Source organism: Cherax quadricarinatus, chromosome 3 (genome assembly GCF_038502225.1).
Source record: "Cherax quadricarinatus isolate ZL_2023a chromosome 3, ASM3850222v1, whole genome shotgun sequence".
Lineage (NCBI taxonomy): Eukaryota > Metazoa > Arthropoda > Malacostraca > Decapoda > Parastacidae > Cherax > Cherax quadricarinatus.
In genome coordinates, this window is record NC_091294.1 from 71,189,513 (window position 1) to 71,205,998 (window position 16,486).

Sequence of the window (16,486 nt, forward strand, 5' to 3'; positions counted from 1 at the left end):
GTTGAAAAAAAAAGTGGAAAAAAAAATTGAGAGCTTTGAAATTAGAGGATGGTGCAGCATTACGAAAGGTGTTTTTACAGATGGCATATGAAGGGTGGTTTAGGCATTTAGAAAAGATAGAGAAAAATAGGATGACCAGTAGGGTGTATAAATTCTGGGTGGAAGAAAGGAGGGTTAGGGATCATCCCAGGAAGGGTTAGTAAATGAATCAGTTCCTTCGTGTTTTGTCTGTGGTAATGGGTAGATATTGTCTTGTGTATGTGTAAGGTAGGCTTATAGGCCCTAACAAAATATATTAACTTGATGAGCTTCAAAGCTCCGATTTTCTACACACCTGCTCTTGCTCTTCATTATTTTAATTTGTTGTTTATTCTTTAATGCCTTATATTTGTTCAGTGTATTTTTAAAGCATTATTTTTCTGGTTAGCCAGACTTGAGTCATGGAGGTGGGAATTATAATGCCTGCACTCTGAAGGAAGGGTTTTAGATATTGGCTGTTTGGAGTGACATCTAAATTGTCATATCTGGGCACCTCTGCAAAGACAGTGCTTATGTGTGAATGATGGTGAAAGTGTTTCTTTTTTGGGTCACCCTGCCTCGGTGGGAGATGGCTGGCAACTTGAAAAAAAAAAAAAAACCCCAAAGTGTTAACTTTGATGAATCTACTTTATTGATTGTTGAGGGAAGATGTTTATGTATATTTTTCATAAATGTTTTTGCTCTGAAAATTCTTTGTAATGATTCTCTGTTGAGATTCAAAATGTATTGCACACCAGACTTTGAATATTATATTGAAGATATTGTTTTTCTTTTCAGATGGCAGGTCAAATAGATATGAATCGCCAGAGTGACCTGATGGCTGCGTTTGAAGAGCAGTGTGGAAAATAAATCCTAAAATTGACCAAAAAATATGCTCTGTTCATGTCAGCTCTGTTCCTTGTACACAACTCGACTCAGATATCACCTAAGTCCCATTATTTGACATGTTTTGTACATATAGTCATAGCTGTGTTTATATTTATTATGGTTCTGTGAGAGTTCTTGTTGTTGCTGTACATTTATGTATGAAACTTATGGATGTAAATGTTACATTTTGGCTGTGAAATCGTCCCTTGCCAATGCATGTTGTCAACAGGATGTACAACCATTGGCCTCACTGCTTGATGGCACTCTGTTCATTTGGCCAGCCCTGGATACAAAAATACAAGTCCTGTTACTGCTGAAACCAAGTGATTTTTTTTGTCATTTGAGCTAAAATTGGCCCTTAAAGGTGCCATATGATGTGGCGTTAAAAGAGTGAGCTATATTGATGAGTGTGAAGAGCAGTGCACGTGCTCAACTGTTTTGATCATTGTCAGGATGAGCACAAGACCTAGCTTATCACTTGCAGTGTACTACATCATGGCAGAATATTCTGTTTTGTCCGCCTCACGATATCTTTATTAACTTTGATGACTCTCAATTCCACTGTTTTTTGCTTGTAATTTTATTATTTCATGAGTAGCATTAGTGATTAGGAAAGGCACACCTTTTGTGGTATGTTAAATACCTCCTAAAATGATTATGTATATTTTTTGTTACCTTTGAAAACATTCTGCAAGTGAGGAAAAGTCAGTGAAATGAAATTTCAAGAGCATTTTGGCAGTGGAATAACTGAATCATCTTTATTTACAGTATATTGCTGTATTGGTGCTTCACTGAGGATATAGGACAATACAAATACTCTGCATTTGAATCTTGTTTCAATATTACAATTGTTCTGAAGATTCTCAGTTGTCAGCTGATTGTGTTACTCAGCTGCTAACGTATGTTATGGCATCTTAGCCAGACATTTAAACTTTCCATATTGACCAACGATTTTCAACTAAGGAAATGTTAATCAATATTAGATTTAGGAACTTTTTTAATAAAAGGTGTTGAAGTATTAGGCCTATGGGCCTGTAGACCATCAGTTTGGGTTTCTTTATTTCTATAACCTTTGGTATGCTTTTGTTTATTCTTGATATCATTTACATCTTTTTATGAACTCAGTTTGCCATATTGCTTCAAGAAAGCTTCTCTAAAATTTCATATTTGGGACTTACCTTAGAGTGACTACAAATAATAATGGTATTAGTAAGCAGTGACCAGTGATGCTGTCTCAGTAGGTACATTAATTTTTATATTGCCTCAAATACTCACACTTTTTGGTGGTTAAAACATATATTGAGTTTATTTTTTTTTTTTTTTTTTTTACATTCTATATTGTGGAGACATCTTAGTAAATAGTCATATTGCAACATGCAGGAGGTTGTGCTATGTCGGTGCTCCAGGGCTGCTGACCTTTGTATATAGCTGTATAGTTTGTCATGATAATATTTAATAAACAGAGATGACAGCCATGACTTGACTCCAGTGAAATAGTATACTGCCATATGCATCACAACACATACTGGCTTATTGCATTCCATATTCAAATACTTTTTTTGAGTGTCAGAAATTGAATACCGTTGATCAAAAACTTGAAATGAGTAAAATTGGTTTTACAGAATTAGACTCGGGAAGTTTATTTTATGCTCCTGTTATATTAAGATCAAAGCTCTTGTTAGGTTGAAATTGATAGTTATTAGGATTACTGCAGTTGAGCCCGGACACTTTCTCATCACTAGACAGTGAGGTAAGTGTGATAGCGTTATTATATAAACCACTTTCCTGCCATGACCGTTGAGTCACTTGTGCTGAAATCTACACTTGCTGGATGGTTTGTAAATTCAAATTTTAGGCCTTGTAAATTAATCATATATGAGTAGATGCGTTACTTTAATAACTGGATTTAGAGGTAATGAGTTTCTAGTGAGATATACTTCCATCTCTGGAAGCATGAGTTTATTCACTTATGTCCATAAGTATTTTGTCTTAAAAAAATTACATTTAATGAAATTTTTCTTGTTGAAAAGGTACATACAAATGATCTGAGTGGGCCTCTAAAAATTCGCAAATTTATATTGTTTATAAAGTTGCATTAATTAGTCGTGTGAGTTCTTCAGATTCCCGAGACTGAAAATGACCAATGACTACATTTCTGATTCATATAATCTTGCTGGCAGGATTGTAATTAATAAAATATAAATAATATACAAAAACCACTGTGGTATTAAAATATTAATAAGAATATTATTACTTTTGTATTAGAACCTCAACTTGAATATATTATACAGTCCAGTGGTCACTTGAGTTACACTGTTAATCCATTCCAGAAGATGTATCTTACCTTAAAATTGTGGTAACTCTAACCCCAAGATACATGATTTTATGGTAATTCATTCCAAGACACCAGTACACACCCTGCCTGCCCTTGGATACTTTATTATTTGAGCACACTGGGGTTTTCTGAATGGTAAGCAAGCATAAACTTCAGCTTGAAATCTCCAGAGGCATTGAGACTTGACAGCAGTGGCAGAGGAGGTAGGCAGGCAGCCAGGCAGGCAGGCAGAGATTGATAAAGAATTGTAGACTAAATATTTACATTTTTGTTGTCCCAGTCTCCCACTGCCCACTTCTGGTACATGGACAGTCTCCCTCCCACTTCTGCTTGCCTTCCTACCCTCCACCCTCTCTCACTCCCTCCCACCACCCCTCTTCCCATGCACTCACCTCCAACACACCCTCCTCTGCTTCACTGAAAGCCTTTTCGTCACCCCATCTTGTCTCTGGGCCAAGGCCCATCTACACACCACAACTGCAATCTCAAAACTGAATTCCTTTATGAGGGTAAATAGTAACTAAGGTTACTTTAACTAAAGCTCATGGTAACTCAAATGACCACTGTAGTAAAGTTGTGACTAGTTTATTCTTCTCTGGTTAGAAACACTGAAGTAGACAGCAGTATGTAATGCATCTTGTTTCAGTGTTGATGTGTGGCCGGTAAACACTGATGGGACAGCTTGTGAGAGCTACACCTTGCCCAAAATGAAAGCTTGATTCAAGAAATTGGAGCTTTCCTCCCCTTCTTCAGAGAGTCTGACTGCCCCCACCCTCCCTTTTCTTTCTTACTAAATGTGGGAATATATCTCCTATCATTTAAATTTGCTCCTAGTAGAGAGGAAAAGCAGTTCACTATATATCTTTGCTTTAGCATCTCTTCCAATGGCTGTCACTCTATGTAAAGGTAATTGTATGATCTTTAGAGTGTCTGATGATAATCATGTAAGTTATTTGATGGCAGGAGTGATACTGGAGGTTGCCTGCAGATCCAGGTTGCTTTGCTAAACCTTCCTCAGTTAATTTTGGAGTTGCCATAGAGGTGGTTCACACCTGGTAGGGTATTAGGTAGTGTCCAAGACGGTAGAACTACAAGATGCATCAGTAGTATACATTCATGGGAAGATATGTGGACTCTCTTTCATTATCAGTGATGTCTCCCCTTTACTTTCTCATATTTTATGATCCTCTGGCTGTTCTACAGCTCGGTCTTACCTGCAGACCCCTGCATAATAACAGACTTCTTGGAGTCAAGAGTCTGCCTCACACACTTGTCCAGTTTCCATGGCTGGTTCCTGTATTTCACAAGTTTCCTGTACTTGCCCTTGACTTGGATCATGACTTTTTTCTCTATACAATAACTATTCACAAGTCGTCCTCCCTGTGATTCTCAGTGAGCGCTGCTGAAACATTTGTTTTTGTTCTTTTAGATCATAATCCCCTTAACTTGTCTCATTCTCCCCCTTGCTGCATTTGTAATAAGCTCTATTACCTCTCCAGGATATCTCCTGCTCTCTTATTTGAACTAAATTTTTTATGCTTCAGGCCTGTGAGTTTACTGACATACTGCATGATCATTAAGTTAGCCAAATGTTCGTGTTCATGACTGGTCCTCAGGCTGCTTTTAACCCTTAAACTGTCCAAACGTAGATCTACGTTTTTTCAACATTTGAAAGTATGTAAAAAAAGTAAGCTTCTTTTATTTTTATTTTTTTACATTTGAAAACGTGTAAAAAAACTTTGATCTTTTATTTTTTTTTTTTTTTTTTTCCAACAAGTCGGCCGTCTCCCACCGAGGCAGGGTGACCCAAAAAAGAAAGAAAATCCCCAAAAAGAAAATGTTTTCATCATCATTCAACACTTTCACCACACTCATACATTATCACAGTGTGACTTTGTCAATAGTCCAAGTCGGACTGAAACGTCGTCGTAAGCTTCTCTCTTTTATGTGCGGGTTATTTGTGTATTATCACTGCTTTTGCAGAGGTGCTCAGAATACAACAGTTTAGAAGCATATACGTATAAAGATACACAACATATCCCTCCAAACTGCCAATATCCCAAACCCCTCCTTTAAAGTGCAGGCATTGTACTTCCCATTTCCAGGACTCAAGTCCGACTATATGAAAATAACCGGTTTCCCTGAATCCCTTCACTAAATATTACCCTGCTCACACTCCAACAGATCGTCAGGTCCCAAGTATCATTCGTCTCCATTCACTCCTATCTAACATGCTCATGCACGCTTGCTGGAAGTCCAAGCCCCTCGCCCACAAAACCTCCTTTACCCCCTCTTTCCAACCCTTTCGAGGACGACCCCTACCCCTCTTTCCTTCCCCTATAGATTTATATGCTTTCCATGTCATTCTACTTTGATCCATTCTCTCTAAATGACCAAACCATCTCAACAACCCCTCTTCTGCCCTCTGACTAATGCTTTTATTAACTCCACCCCTTCTCCTAATTTCCACACTCCGAATTTTCTGCATAATATTTACACCACACATTGCCCTTAGACAGGACATCTCCACTGCCTCCAACCGTCTCCTCGCTGCTGCATTTACCACCCAAGCTTCACATCCATATAAGAGTGTTGGTACTACTATACTTTCATACATTCCCTTCTTTGCCTCCATAGATAACGTTTTTTGACTCCACATATACCTCAATGCACCACTCACCTTTTTTTCCTCATCAATTCTATGATTAACCTCATCCTTCATAAATCCATCCGCCGACACGTCAACTCCCAAGTATCTGAAAACATTCACTTCTTCCATACTCCTCCTTCCCAATTTGATATCCAATTTTTCTTTATCTAAATCATTTGATACCCTCATCACCTTACTCTTTTCTATGTTCACTTTCAACTTTCTACCTTTACACACATTCTCAAACCCATCCACTAACCTTTGCAATTTTTTTCTGTGTGTATATATATATATATATATATATATTTGAAAATAGGTTAAAAAAAACGTAGATCTACTTTTGGAGCACTACACATGTGAACGTAGATCTGTTTGGACAGTTTAAGGGTTAATACTCAGCACACGAGTTTGCAAGTTACTGACTTGCTGCTGCCCTCCAATCTCTTGAAGTCACACCACTCGCTATAAACATGTTCACCTCAGTGTTGTCATCCTACCACACAATTGCACATTAGCACCATTTTTCATACGACGACAATATTATCTTCCATAAACTCTTATCTCTAGCATGTCCTCATCCTATATATTGGTACCTTCATTTACCCTCTGCACTTTTTTTTTTTTTTTTTTTTTTTTAACAAGTCAGCCGTCTCAGACCGAGGCAGGGTGACCCAAAAAGAAAGAAAATTCCCAAAAAGAAAATATTTTCATCATCATTCAACACTTTCACCTCACTCACACATAATCACTGTTTTTGCAGAGGTGCACATCCACTGAAAATGCCAGAGCAAGATTACCAAACTCAGATTTGATGGCCATGAGCTCCTTCCACAATCTTGTTAGTCATTACTTGGTTATAAAGGAATTTACCTACAGTGCTGTCGCTGGGAATAAAATGGCACAACACACTGACTGGAACAACACACAAATAACCCGCACATAGCACGACGTTTTGGTGTGGCTTGGCCATTAGCTAGTCGTGATATTCCTCTTCAAGGGGGGCTCCTTGGCGTGGTGAAGAGGCTCTTGGTCTGAGGAATTAGACCTGTTGGTCTCCTTCCTCAGACCGAACCTAATTACCCCCCAATCCCCCCTTCCCTCTCCCATCCTCCCCTTTTTCCTTTCCTCCTCCTCCTCCCCACCCCTCCCTTTTGCCTTTCCTTTTTGGCCTTTGGGATTTTTTCTCCACAGGCGCGCTAGTTCCTAGGTAGGGGAAAGGGTACCGGGGTCCATCCCATTCTGTTGAGGTTCTTGGTGGTGGCGTAGTTTGCCGTGGAATCTGGATTGCCTGGGGATGTCTCTATCCCTCTCCGGTATCCCGGAGGATGGCTTTGGGTGTCTTTCGGGCGACGGGTGTATCTCTGAAAGCCACCTTTCAGATTCTGGGGGTGGTGGCCGAAGGAGGTATGCTTTGTGGAGGATATCCGGCCGCCCTCTCTTTTGTCCACCGAGGTAGCTCGGCAGATGTGAGGTTGTTATCCCGGATTGCTGGTTTACTGGCATGATGGGTAGGGTATGACACGGGTTCCATGCTGCATCTGCGCTACTTGCGGTGCTGAGGTCCTCTTGGGCGCGGAGGGAGATTTCTGGCCCTTTCATTCCTCCTGGGAACTCCCTCCCCGGTCCCCCCTTTTTTTATTCTTTTTTTTTATTTTTATTTTCTTCTTTCTTTTTTTTTTCTTAAAAACAAAAAGAAAGAAGTAACCTAACCATGGAGTACCTGATCCATGACCCCGCTACCCCCGGGCCCCTTATTGTTACCGCACCCCGTTCTGACCTCGCTTCGTCTTTTGGCCACTCTTCGGACATTCCTAAGGCCCCTGTACTTCTTGCTGGTGCTGTTTCCTCACCCGCTTCAGGTACCGGGGCTTCCACTGATTCCTTCGATTTGTCTGACCTCCGCTCTTCTTAGACTATGCTTCTGGCTTCTCCCTCTATGGTGCGGCGATTTTCGAATCGCCGGCCCGTCCCACGTCGGACCAACTCTGGTCCCACTTCTAAACGTCAACGACAATCTCCTAATGATGTTACTTCGTTACCTTCCCTTTCTACTCGGAAAAGACCGACACGTGATGCACTCCCTCTCCACACTCAGTTTCAGACCACACAATGGACTAAATTCTTTACATTAAGACCGACTTCTTCTACTGCCTATCTTTCCGACCATAGTATTGGCAAAGCGCTCCTATGCCACTTATGTAGAGATATTTCCTTTCATGCTCTTAAGAGTGGTACGCGCATCATCACAGTCCAGAATTCTACCCAAGCTCATGATCTTTTTCTTTCACATATCGATACTATTCCTATCACTATCGAAAAACATCATTCCCTCAATTCTTGTAGTGGTACTGTTATTCTGCCCCATACCATAGTCCAACAGAATTCCCAGACAGGTGGCACTGACATTCTCGAACAGCTAGAACTCCAAGATCTCCCAATTCTCAAGGTAGACACTTATGTTCTTCCTGCCCGCAGGCGAAGACGATACCCTTGCAATGTGGCTCGTTTAACTTTTGACAGCCGTGACCTCCTATCCTCTGTTTATGTAGCAGGACATCGGTTACAAGTTCGGAAGGTGATCCCTACACCGCAACAGTGTAGGAATTGCTGGCGATTTGGCCACCCAGCAAAATATTGCAGATCTATAGCCGAATGCCCAGTCTGTGGTGCCGATGACCATTCTAATACGTCTTGCAGTCGAACTCCCTCTTGCTTTAATTGTCATGAGGCTCACCCTTCGTACTCTCGCCGTTGCCAAGTCTACTTAAATGAGCGAGAAATTCGTTGCCTCAAAGAGGCAGAAGGTCTCCCTTCTGCTATGGCGGTTTCTCATCTCCGCCTCCAAGGGAGACTGCCCCGTGTTTCTTATTCTCGTGTTTCAAAGCGTCCCCCCACTTCTGGGGTCACATCTTCTGCAGCCTCTTCTGCGGTTGCTAGTCCCATAGTCACTCCTGTATCTAATTCTTTTGCTGTCCTGGGCTCAGACGTCACCTCGCGACATCACATGATGTCACAGTGTTTCTAGTAATTATTTAAGTATTGTCGAGAAGATTGAGAGAAGATATATGTTGTGTGTTAATTAATTCCTCTCAGTCAGTGTTCTTCTCAGTCTGTCCTCACTTCGTGTCCTCCCTCACAAACCCCGGTATCGACAAGACCTCGTACGACACCTCCCAATCGTCCCTCTACTTCTCAGAGGTCCAAAAAATCTCCTTTAACCCCTCCTTCCCTTCATCCACCTCCACATTTTACCTTCCCGGTCTCTGTACCTGAGTCTTCCCCTTTCACTGGCTCTGTTACAAGTGTGGAGGTCCATCCTCCTCCTCATACTGTGCCTTCCTCCCCTGTCCCCTCCCAAGTTTCTTCCTCTTCTGCCACCTCCCAGGTTTCTGCCTCTTCTGTCCCCTCCCACACTTCTCCAGTTCCCTCCACCCTTTCGCCCCCCCCCCCTACCTTGGTACAGTCCATTACAGCTCCGATCTTTACTCAAACTCCTCCTCCTTCCATCTCCAATATTGTCTCCCATACGACGTCTCTGAACTCCGAAACACTTGAAGCAATCTCTGAATATATTGCAGAGACCAAATCATCAATGGACACTGATCCACCCTCTGTTCCTTCTCTTTCCTCTTCTCCATCTGCACAACTCCTTCCTTTACAACGCACCGTTCCTTCGCTACTTGAACGTTTTCCTTTGCCACCGCATGTAGACTTTTCTAACCCCTCTAGTCCGTAAGTACCCTTACCTGTGGATTTCAGGTATCTTTATCGTTGCCAATCATGTCCTATTTACAGTGGAATATTCGCGGCCTCGGGTAATCAGGGTGAGCTTCAGATGTTGTTGGTGTTTGCTTACAGGAACTAAAATTACACTCTGCCATTATCTATCCTATCTCAGGCTATAATTTATTGTATTCTTCAGATCCTTTTCCTGATGGGACCTTTAATGAAAGTGCCCTTCTTCTACGCACTGATATTCCGTACCATCAGCTATTTGTTCGTACTTCGTTGCATTACACAGCAGCCCGTATCCACTTGCATAGGTGGTATACGCTCTGTTCTTTATATCTCTCTCCTTCTCGGGCATTATCTATTCCGGATATTGCCTTTCTTGTTTCGTCATTACTGCCACCACTTCTGTTACTTGGCAATTTTAATGCCCATCATTTACTCTGGGGGGTCTCACTGTGATTCCTGTGGCATTCAGTTAAAGGCTTTTCTTGCTACCCACCTCCTCCATGTTTTAAATACAGGTACACCCATTTTGATCCTCAGACTCATACTCTCTCTTCCATCGATCTCTCAGTCTGCTCTTCCTCCGCGCATTAGACTTCACCTGGTCTGTTTTCCCGGATTTACATGACAGCGATCATTTCCCAATCATTCTTACTTCCCCTTCATATTCACCACCTCTTCGTAACCCACGCTAGCAATTTGATCAGGCAAATTGGAACCTTTACTCACAACTAACTGTTTTTAGTGAGGTTCCTTCTTCGTCCTCCATTGATGAGCTTTTACACCTCTTCTCATCCTCCGTTTTAACTGCAGCATCTCATTCTATACCCCAAACTTCGGGCAGGCATTCTCAGAAATGCATGCCTTGGTGGTCTCCTGCTTGTGCTCGTGCAGTATGTTTGAAACACGCTGCGTGGGGCAGGCACCGGTACAATAGAACCACAGAGAAACTTCTTGATTTTAAGCAGAAGTGTGCGATCGCTCGCCGTGTCATCCGTGACACTAAACGCACTTGCTGGCGAGATTATGTCTCCACCATCACCTCTGCTTCCTCTATGAGTGCAGTCTGGAAAAAAGTACGAAAACTGAGTGGTAAATATTCTCCTGACCCGGCTCCTGTTCTGTGGGTTGCCGGTGTTGATATAGCAAACCCACTAGATGTTGCCAATGAAATTGGCAATCATCTGGTCTGTATTTCTCAGGGGCTACATCTATGCCCCTCATTTCTTTCCTCAAAGTCTGCCAGAGAGTTAGCACCCTTGGACTTTTCTTCTCTCAGAGAAGAACAGTATAATGTGCCTTTTACACTTCAGGAACTGGAGGCAACACTCTCAGCTTGCCGATCATCGGCAGCTGGGCCCGATGACATTCATATTCGTATGCTACAACATTTACATCAGTCAGCCCTTGCAGTCCTATTATGCCTTTTCAATCTTATTTGGTCACAGGGAGTTCTTCCACAGCTGTGGAAATCTGCCATTGTTCTCCCTTTCCGCAAACCGGGTACTACGGGACATGAAGCTTCCCACTATCGGCCCATTGCTCTTACCAGTGCAGTTTTCAAAGTGATGGAACGCCTGGTAAATAGACGTTTAGTGTGGTATTTAGAGACACACAACAGTCTCTCCACTCATCAACATGGCTTTCGTAAGGGACGTTCTACCATAGACCCCTTACTACGCTTGGAAATGTATGTTCGTAATGCCTTTGCAAATAACCACTCAGTTATTGCCATATGTTTTGACCTTGAGAAGGCATATGACACAACTTGGAGGTATAATATTTTGGCATAAGCCCACTCCTTAGGCCTTCAAGGCTATCTACCATCTTTCCTTAAGAACTTTTTAACTGACAGACATTTCCGTGTTCGGGTTAATAATGTGCTCTCCTCGGACTTTGTCCAAGTTGAAGGTGACCCCCAGGGATGTGTTATGAGCACAACACTTTTTCTCCTTGCTGTAAATGATTTGGCCTCTAGTCTTCCATCCAATATTTGGTCATCACGCTATGTTGATGACTTCGCTATTGCATGTGCAGGCGCTGACTGTCACCTCATTACAGTTTCTCTCCAACATGCGGTCGACCAAGTTTCCAATTGGGCCACCACACATGGGTTTAAATTTTCCAGTACCAAAACTCGCCAAATTACTTTCACTAGATGCTCTGTCATCTCCGATCATCCTTTGTACCTCTATGGCTCCTGTATCCCTGAACGTGATACAGTCAGGTTTCTAGGCCTCCTCTTTGACCGTAGGTTATCCTGGAAATCTCACATTACCTCTCTGAAGGCAAGCTGTCACAGCCAGCTGAACCTTCTTAAAACCCTTGCTCATCTTTCATGGGGAGCTGATCATCGAACACTCTTTCGCCTACATTCCGCCCTCATTTTATCGAAACTCGATTATGGTGACCAGATCTATTCAGCGGCCTCTCCTGCTACTCTAGCCTTAACCCCATTCATCACCAAGGATTACGTTTATGCCTTAGTGTTTTTCGCTCTTTCCCTGTTGAGAGCCTCTATGCAGAAGCGAACGTTCCATCCTTATCCGATCGCCGTGATGCCCATTGCCTTCACTACTATGTACGCTCTCATGATCTCCGCAATCCTTTCATTTATAGAATGGTCACTGATACTAGTAGACATTCTTTATTTGTTCGCCGCCCCTGTTTACTCCGTCCCTTCTCTCTTCGCCTACGTTCACTCTTGTCTTCTCTTCAATTACCACCTCTCTATGTTCATGTAGCATCTCACTTTTCCCTAATCCCCCTGGGAAGTTCCAGCTGTTCGAGTCTGTTCTTTCTCACTCCCTTGCTCGAAAGCCTAACTGTCTATGGTAGCTTCCCGCTCTCTTTTTCTTGACCACTTCCACTCTCATTCTCATGCCATTGCAGTGTACACAGATGGCTCTAAGTCTTCTGATGGCGTAGGATTCGCAGCAGTGTTTCAGGACAGCGTCGTACGAGGGCATTTACTATTTTCGGTTAATATCTTCACTGCTGAATTGTATGCCATTGTTGCAGCACTTATCCGTATTGCATCTATGCCTATGTCATCATTTGTGGTTGTCTCAGGCTCCCTTAGTGCTTTACAGGCTATACAGATATTTGATACACCTCACCCCTTAGTCCTCCGTATCCAACTTTGGCTACACTGCATCTCTATCAAGCATAAAGATATTGTTTTTTGTTGGGTCCCTGGTCGTGTTGACGTACAGGGCAATGAACAGGCAGACACTGCTGCGCGGTCAGCAGTACATGACCTACCAATTTCCTATAGAGGTGTTCCATTTCTGGACCATTTTGCTACAATAGCTGCCCACCTTCGCGCCCGTTGGCAACAACATTAGTCAACTCTGCTTGGTAACAAACTTCATTCTATTAAACTGAGCATAGGTTACTGGCCGTCTTCTTGTCATCAGTGCCGTGGTTGGGAGACCACTCTCTCCCGTCTTCGCATTGGCCACACTCGTCTTACTGACGGGTATCTCATGGAGAGGCACCCTGTACCTCTCTGTGAGCAGTGTCAAGTTCCAGTATCGATTAGCCACATTCTGTTAGACTGCCCTCTCTATCAACGAGCACGCAGAATTTACCTCCAACTCCGTCTTCGTTCTACTACTCTGTCTTTACCTTCCCTTCTTGCTAATGGACCCTCCTTTAATCCTGACTCTCTCATTGACTTCTTGACAACTGATTTACTCCACAAACTCTGATGATGATACCTTACGCACTCCCCTCAGCCCTTTCTAGCTCAGTCTTTTGCTGCCCTTTACCCTTTCACCATCCACTGCTCCGCTGTTATCCGTAACCTATTACTCATCCACCTCCCTTTTGTCACCTGATGCCCTCGCTTCCTTCCTGCCCTGCAGCGCTGTATAGCCCTTGTGGCTTAGCGTTTCTTTTTGATTATAATAATAATGACGTACAGGGCAATGAACAGGCAGACACTGCTGCGCAGTCAGCAGTACATGAGCTACCAGTTTCATGTAGAGGTGTTCCATTTACGGACTATTTTGCTGCAATAGCTACCCACCTTCATACCCGTTGGCAACAACATTGGTCTACTCTGCTCGGTAACAAACTTCCATCTATTAAACCGAGTATAGGTTACTGGCCGTCGTCTTGTCACCAGTGTCGAGGTTGGGAGACTACTCTCTCCCGTCTTCGCATTGGCCATACTCGTCTTACTCATGGTTATCTCATGGAAAGGCGCCCTGCTCCTCTCTGAGAGAATTGTCAGGTTCCATTATCGGTTAACCACATTCTATTAGACTGCCCACTTTATCAACGAGCACGCAAAATATACCTCCAACGTCGTCTTCGCTCCGCTGCTCTCACTTTACCTTCCCTTCTCGCTGATGGACCCACCTTTCACCTGGACTCTCTCATTGACTTTTTGACAACAACTGACTGACTGACTTCACAAACTCTGATGATACCTTCAGCCCTGTCTACCTCAATCTCTTGCTGCCCTCTACCTCTGCACTATCCCCTGCCCTGCTGTTTTCTGTAACCTATTGATCATCCCTCCCCCCTTCTACCGCCCAATACCCTCGCTTCCTTCCCTACCCTGCAGTGCTGTATAGCCCTTATGGCTTAGCGCTTCTTTTTTATTATAATAATAGTCGTGGTATTGTACCCTTTTATTCTTTAATCTTGACATTGTTGATAAATCACCCACCTACCTTTTCTCTTCCATTAAAATAGTACAATTGGCCCTCAAATTTGCAGGATTCATAATTCTTGGAATTCAGTTAACCAACACTATTAGTGATGGGCAACCTGTAAAAAATTTGGTTACAGTAGGGCCCCGCTTTATGCCGTTCCACTAATACGGTCATTTCAAATTATGACCAAAACTCGCTATACGGCTCCCCCCACCTGACTTTCTAATACGGTCACCGCGCCCCACCCGGTTTGTTTACATTCTCTGAGATCCAAGCACTAAGTCTCTCCATTATGTCTGGAAACAACAAAATTTCAAGTGTTTTTAAAAGTTTTCATATTTTATATATACTCTGATAATTATACTTATGTATACCTGTACCTAAATAAACTTACATACTGTGCTGGCATGCAGGTACACATTAAAATCAATAAGAGTGTCTTATGTCTCGAGACGTCATGTTAGTAATGATAATAATAATCATCGAGTCATTATATGTCATATATTACGTTAATACAGTGGACCCCGGTTAACGATTTTAATCCGTGCAAGAGGGCTCATCGTTATGCGAAATAATCGTTATGCGAATGAATTTTCCCCATAAGAAATAATGGAAATAAAATTAATCCGTGCAAGACGCCCAAAAGTATGAAAAAAATTTTTTTTTACCACATGAAATGTTAATTTTAATACACACAAACTGAAAAAGGCATGCACAATTAAATGACACTTACTTTTATTGAAGATCTGGTGATGATTGATGGGATGGGAGGAGGAGAGAGTCTTAATGTTTAGAAGGGGAATCCCCTTCCATTAAGACTTGAGGTGTCAAGTCCTTTTCTGGGGTTACTTCCCTTCTTCTTTTAATGCCACTAGGACCAGCTTGAGAGTCACTGGACCTCTGTCGCACAACAAATCTGTCCATAGAGCTCTGTACCTCCCGTTCCTTCAAGACTTTCCTAAAATGGGCCATAACATTGTCATTGAAATAGTCACCAGCACGGCTTGCAACAGCTGTGTCAGGGTGATTTTCATCTATAAAGGTTTGCAGTTCAACCCACTGTGCACACATTTCCTTAATCTTTGAAGTAGGCACAATGGATTCCACAACTGGCATAGGCTTCTCAGGGTTAGCCCCAAACCCTTCAAAATCTTTCTTAATTTCCATACTAATTCTCACCCTTTTTACCACAGGGTTGGCACTAGAAGCTTTCTTGGGGCCCATGGTCACTTATTTTCCAGAAACAGCACCGAAAACACTGTAATAATACGAAATATTCCGAGTGTATGCTTGGATGTTACCGCGGAGGCTGGCTGGTAAACAATGGGACGGCCGGCACATGTGAGGGCACATTGGACGCGTCTCGGACGAAAATCGGTAAGCGGGTTTTTAATCGGTATGCGCGGCAAAAATTTTGCGATAAAAGTAATCGGTATGCGGAAAAATCGCTATGTGATGCCATCGTTATGCGGGGGTCCACTGTATACATATTTTCATTAATCCATCTATGATGTTTTTTCAAAATTATATAATAAACATGGTGCATAACGTATAAAGATGATAAATACACCCCACAGTAGAATAAATAAACATAAATATGAGATGTAGCAGACGACTTGCACAAGTGACGCCATATTAGAAATGATAATAATCACCGAGTCTCATTAAATGTCGTATATTACGTTAATATATACATTTTCATTAATCCATCCGTGATATTTTTTTCAAATTTATATAATAAACACGATACATAACATATAAAGATGATAAATACACCCCACAATAGAATAAATAAACATTAATATGAAATGTGGTAGCCAGATAACTTGTACAAGTGATGCCAAGAATAATATTTTCTCAAGTCTAACATAAGAGAAAATGTGTTACTGGGGGTAACTGTAGAAAATTATTCCTTTCGTATGTATGTAAGTTTATTCAGGTATACACAAATACAGTTACATAGATTATCATACATAACGGCATATGTGTAGAGAACCTAGGATAACCCAAAAAAGTCAGACAGAGTGACTTATTTCCATTACCTTCACTCAGAGCGTCATTTCTTCTAAAAATGGTGTTACATGAGAATGGGAGTGTTGTTCTTTATTCTACCGTATCAATGTAGAGACAACTTGTACACAATGTAACTTGTACACAAACCAGACATGTACACTTTGTTTACAAAACTTACTT

The 16,486-nt window shown here is 42.0% G+C and overlaps 1 protein-coding gene and 1 long non-coding RNA gene across 6 annotated transcripts in view; one reads left to right on the plus strand and one right to left on the minus strand.

Moving 5' to 3' along the window:
• LOC128705417 (female sterile (1) homeotic) overlaps nt 1-3,153 on the plus strand; it is a 684,385-nt gene extending 681,232 nt beyond the window's left edge. For all 5 annotated transcript variants that reach the window (XM_070092310.1, XM_070092319.1, XM_070092329.1 and 2 more), the window contains one exon: nt 817-3,153. In XM_070092310.1, the coding sequence (XP_069948411.1) occupies nt 817-888 (72 nt within the window). In that variant the 3' untranslated portion in view covers nt 889-3,153. The remainder of the gene's footprint in view (nt 1-816) is intronic.
• Nucleotides 1-16,486, minus strand: part of LOC138853766 (uncharacterized) — a 180,308-nt gene that overhangs the window by 128,139 nt on the left and 35,683 nt on the right. The gene's annotated exons all lie outside the window — the stretch shown is intronic.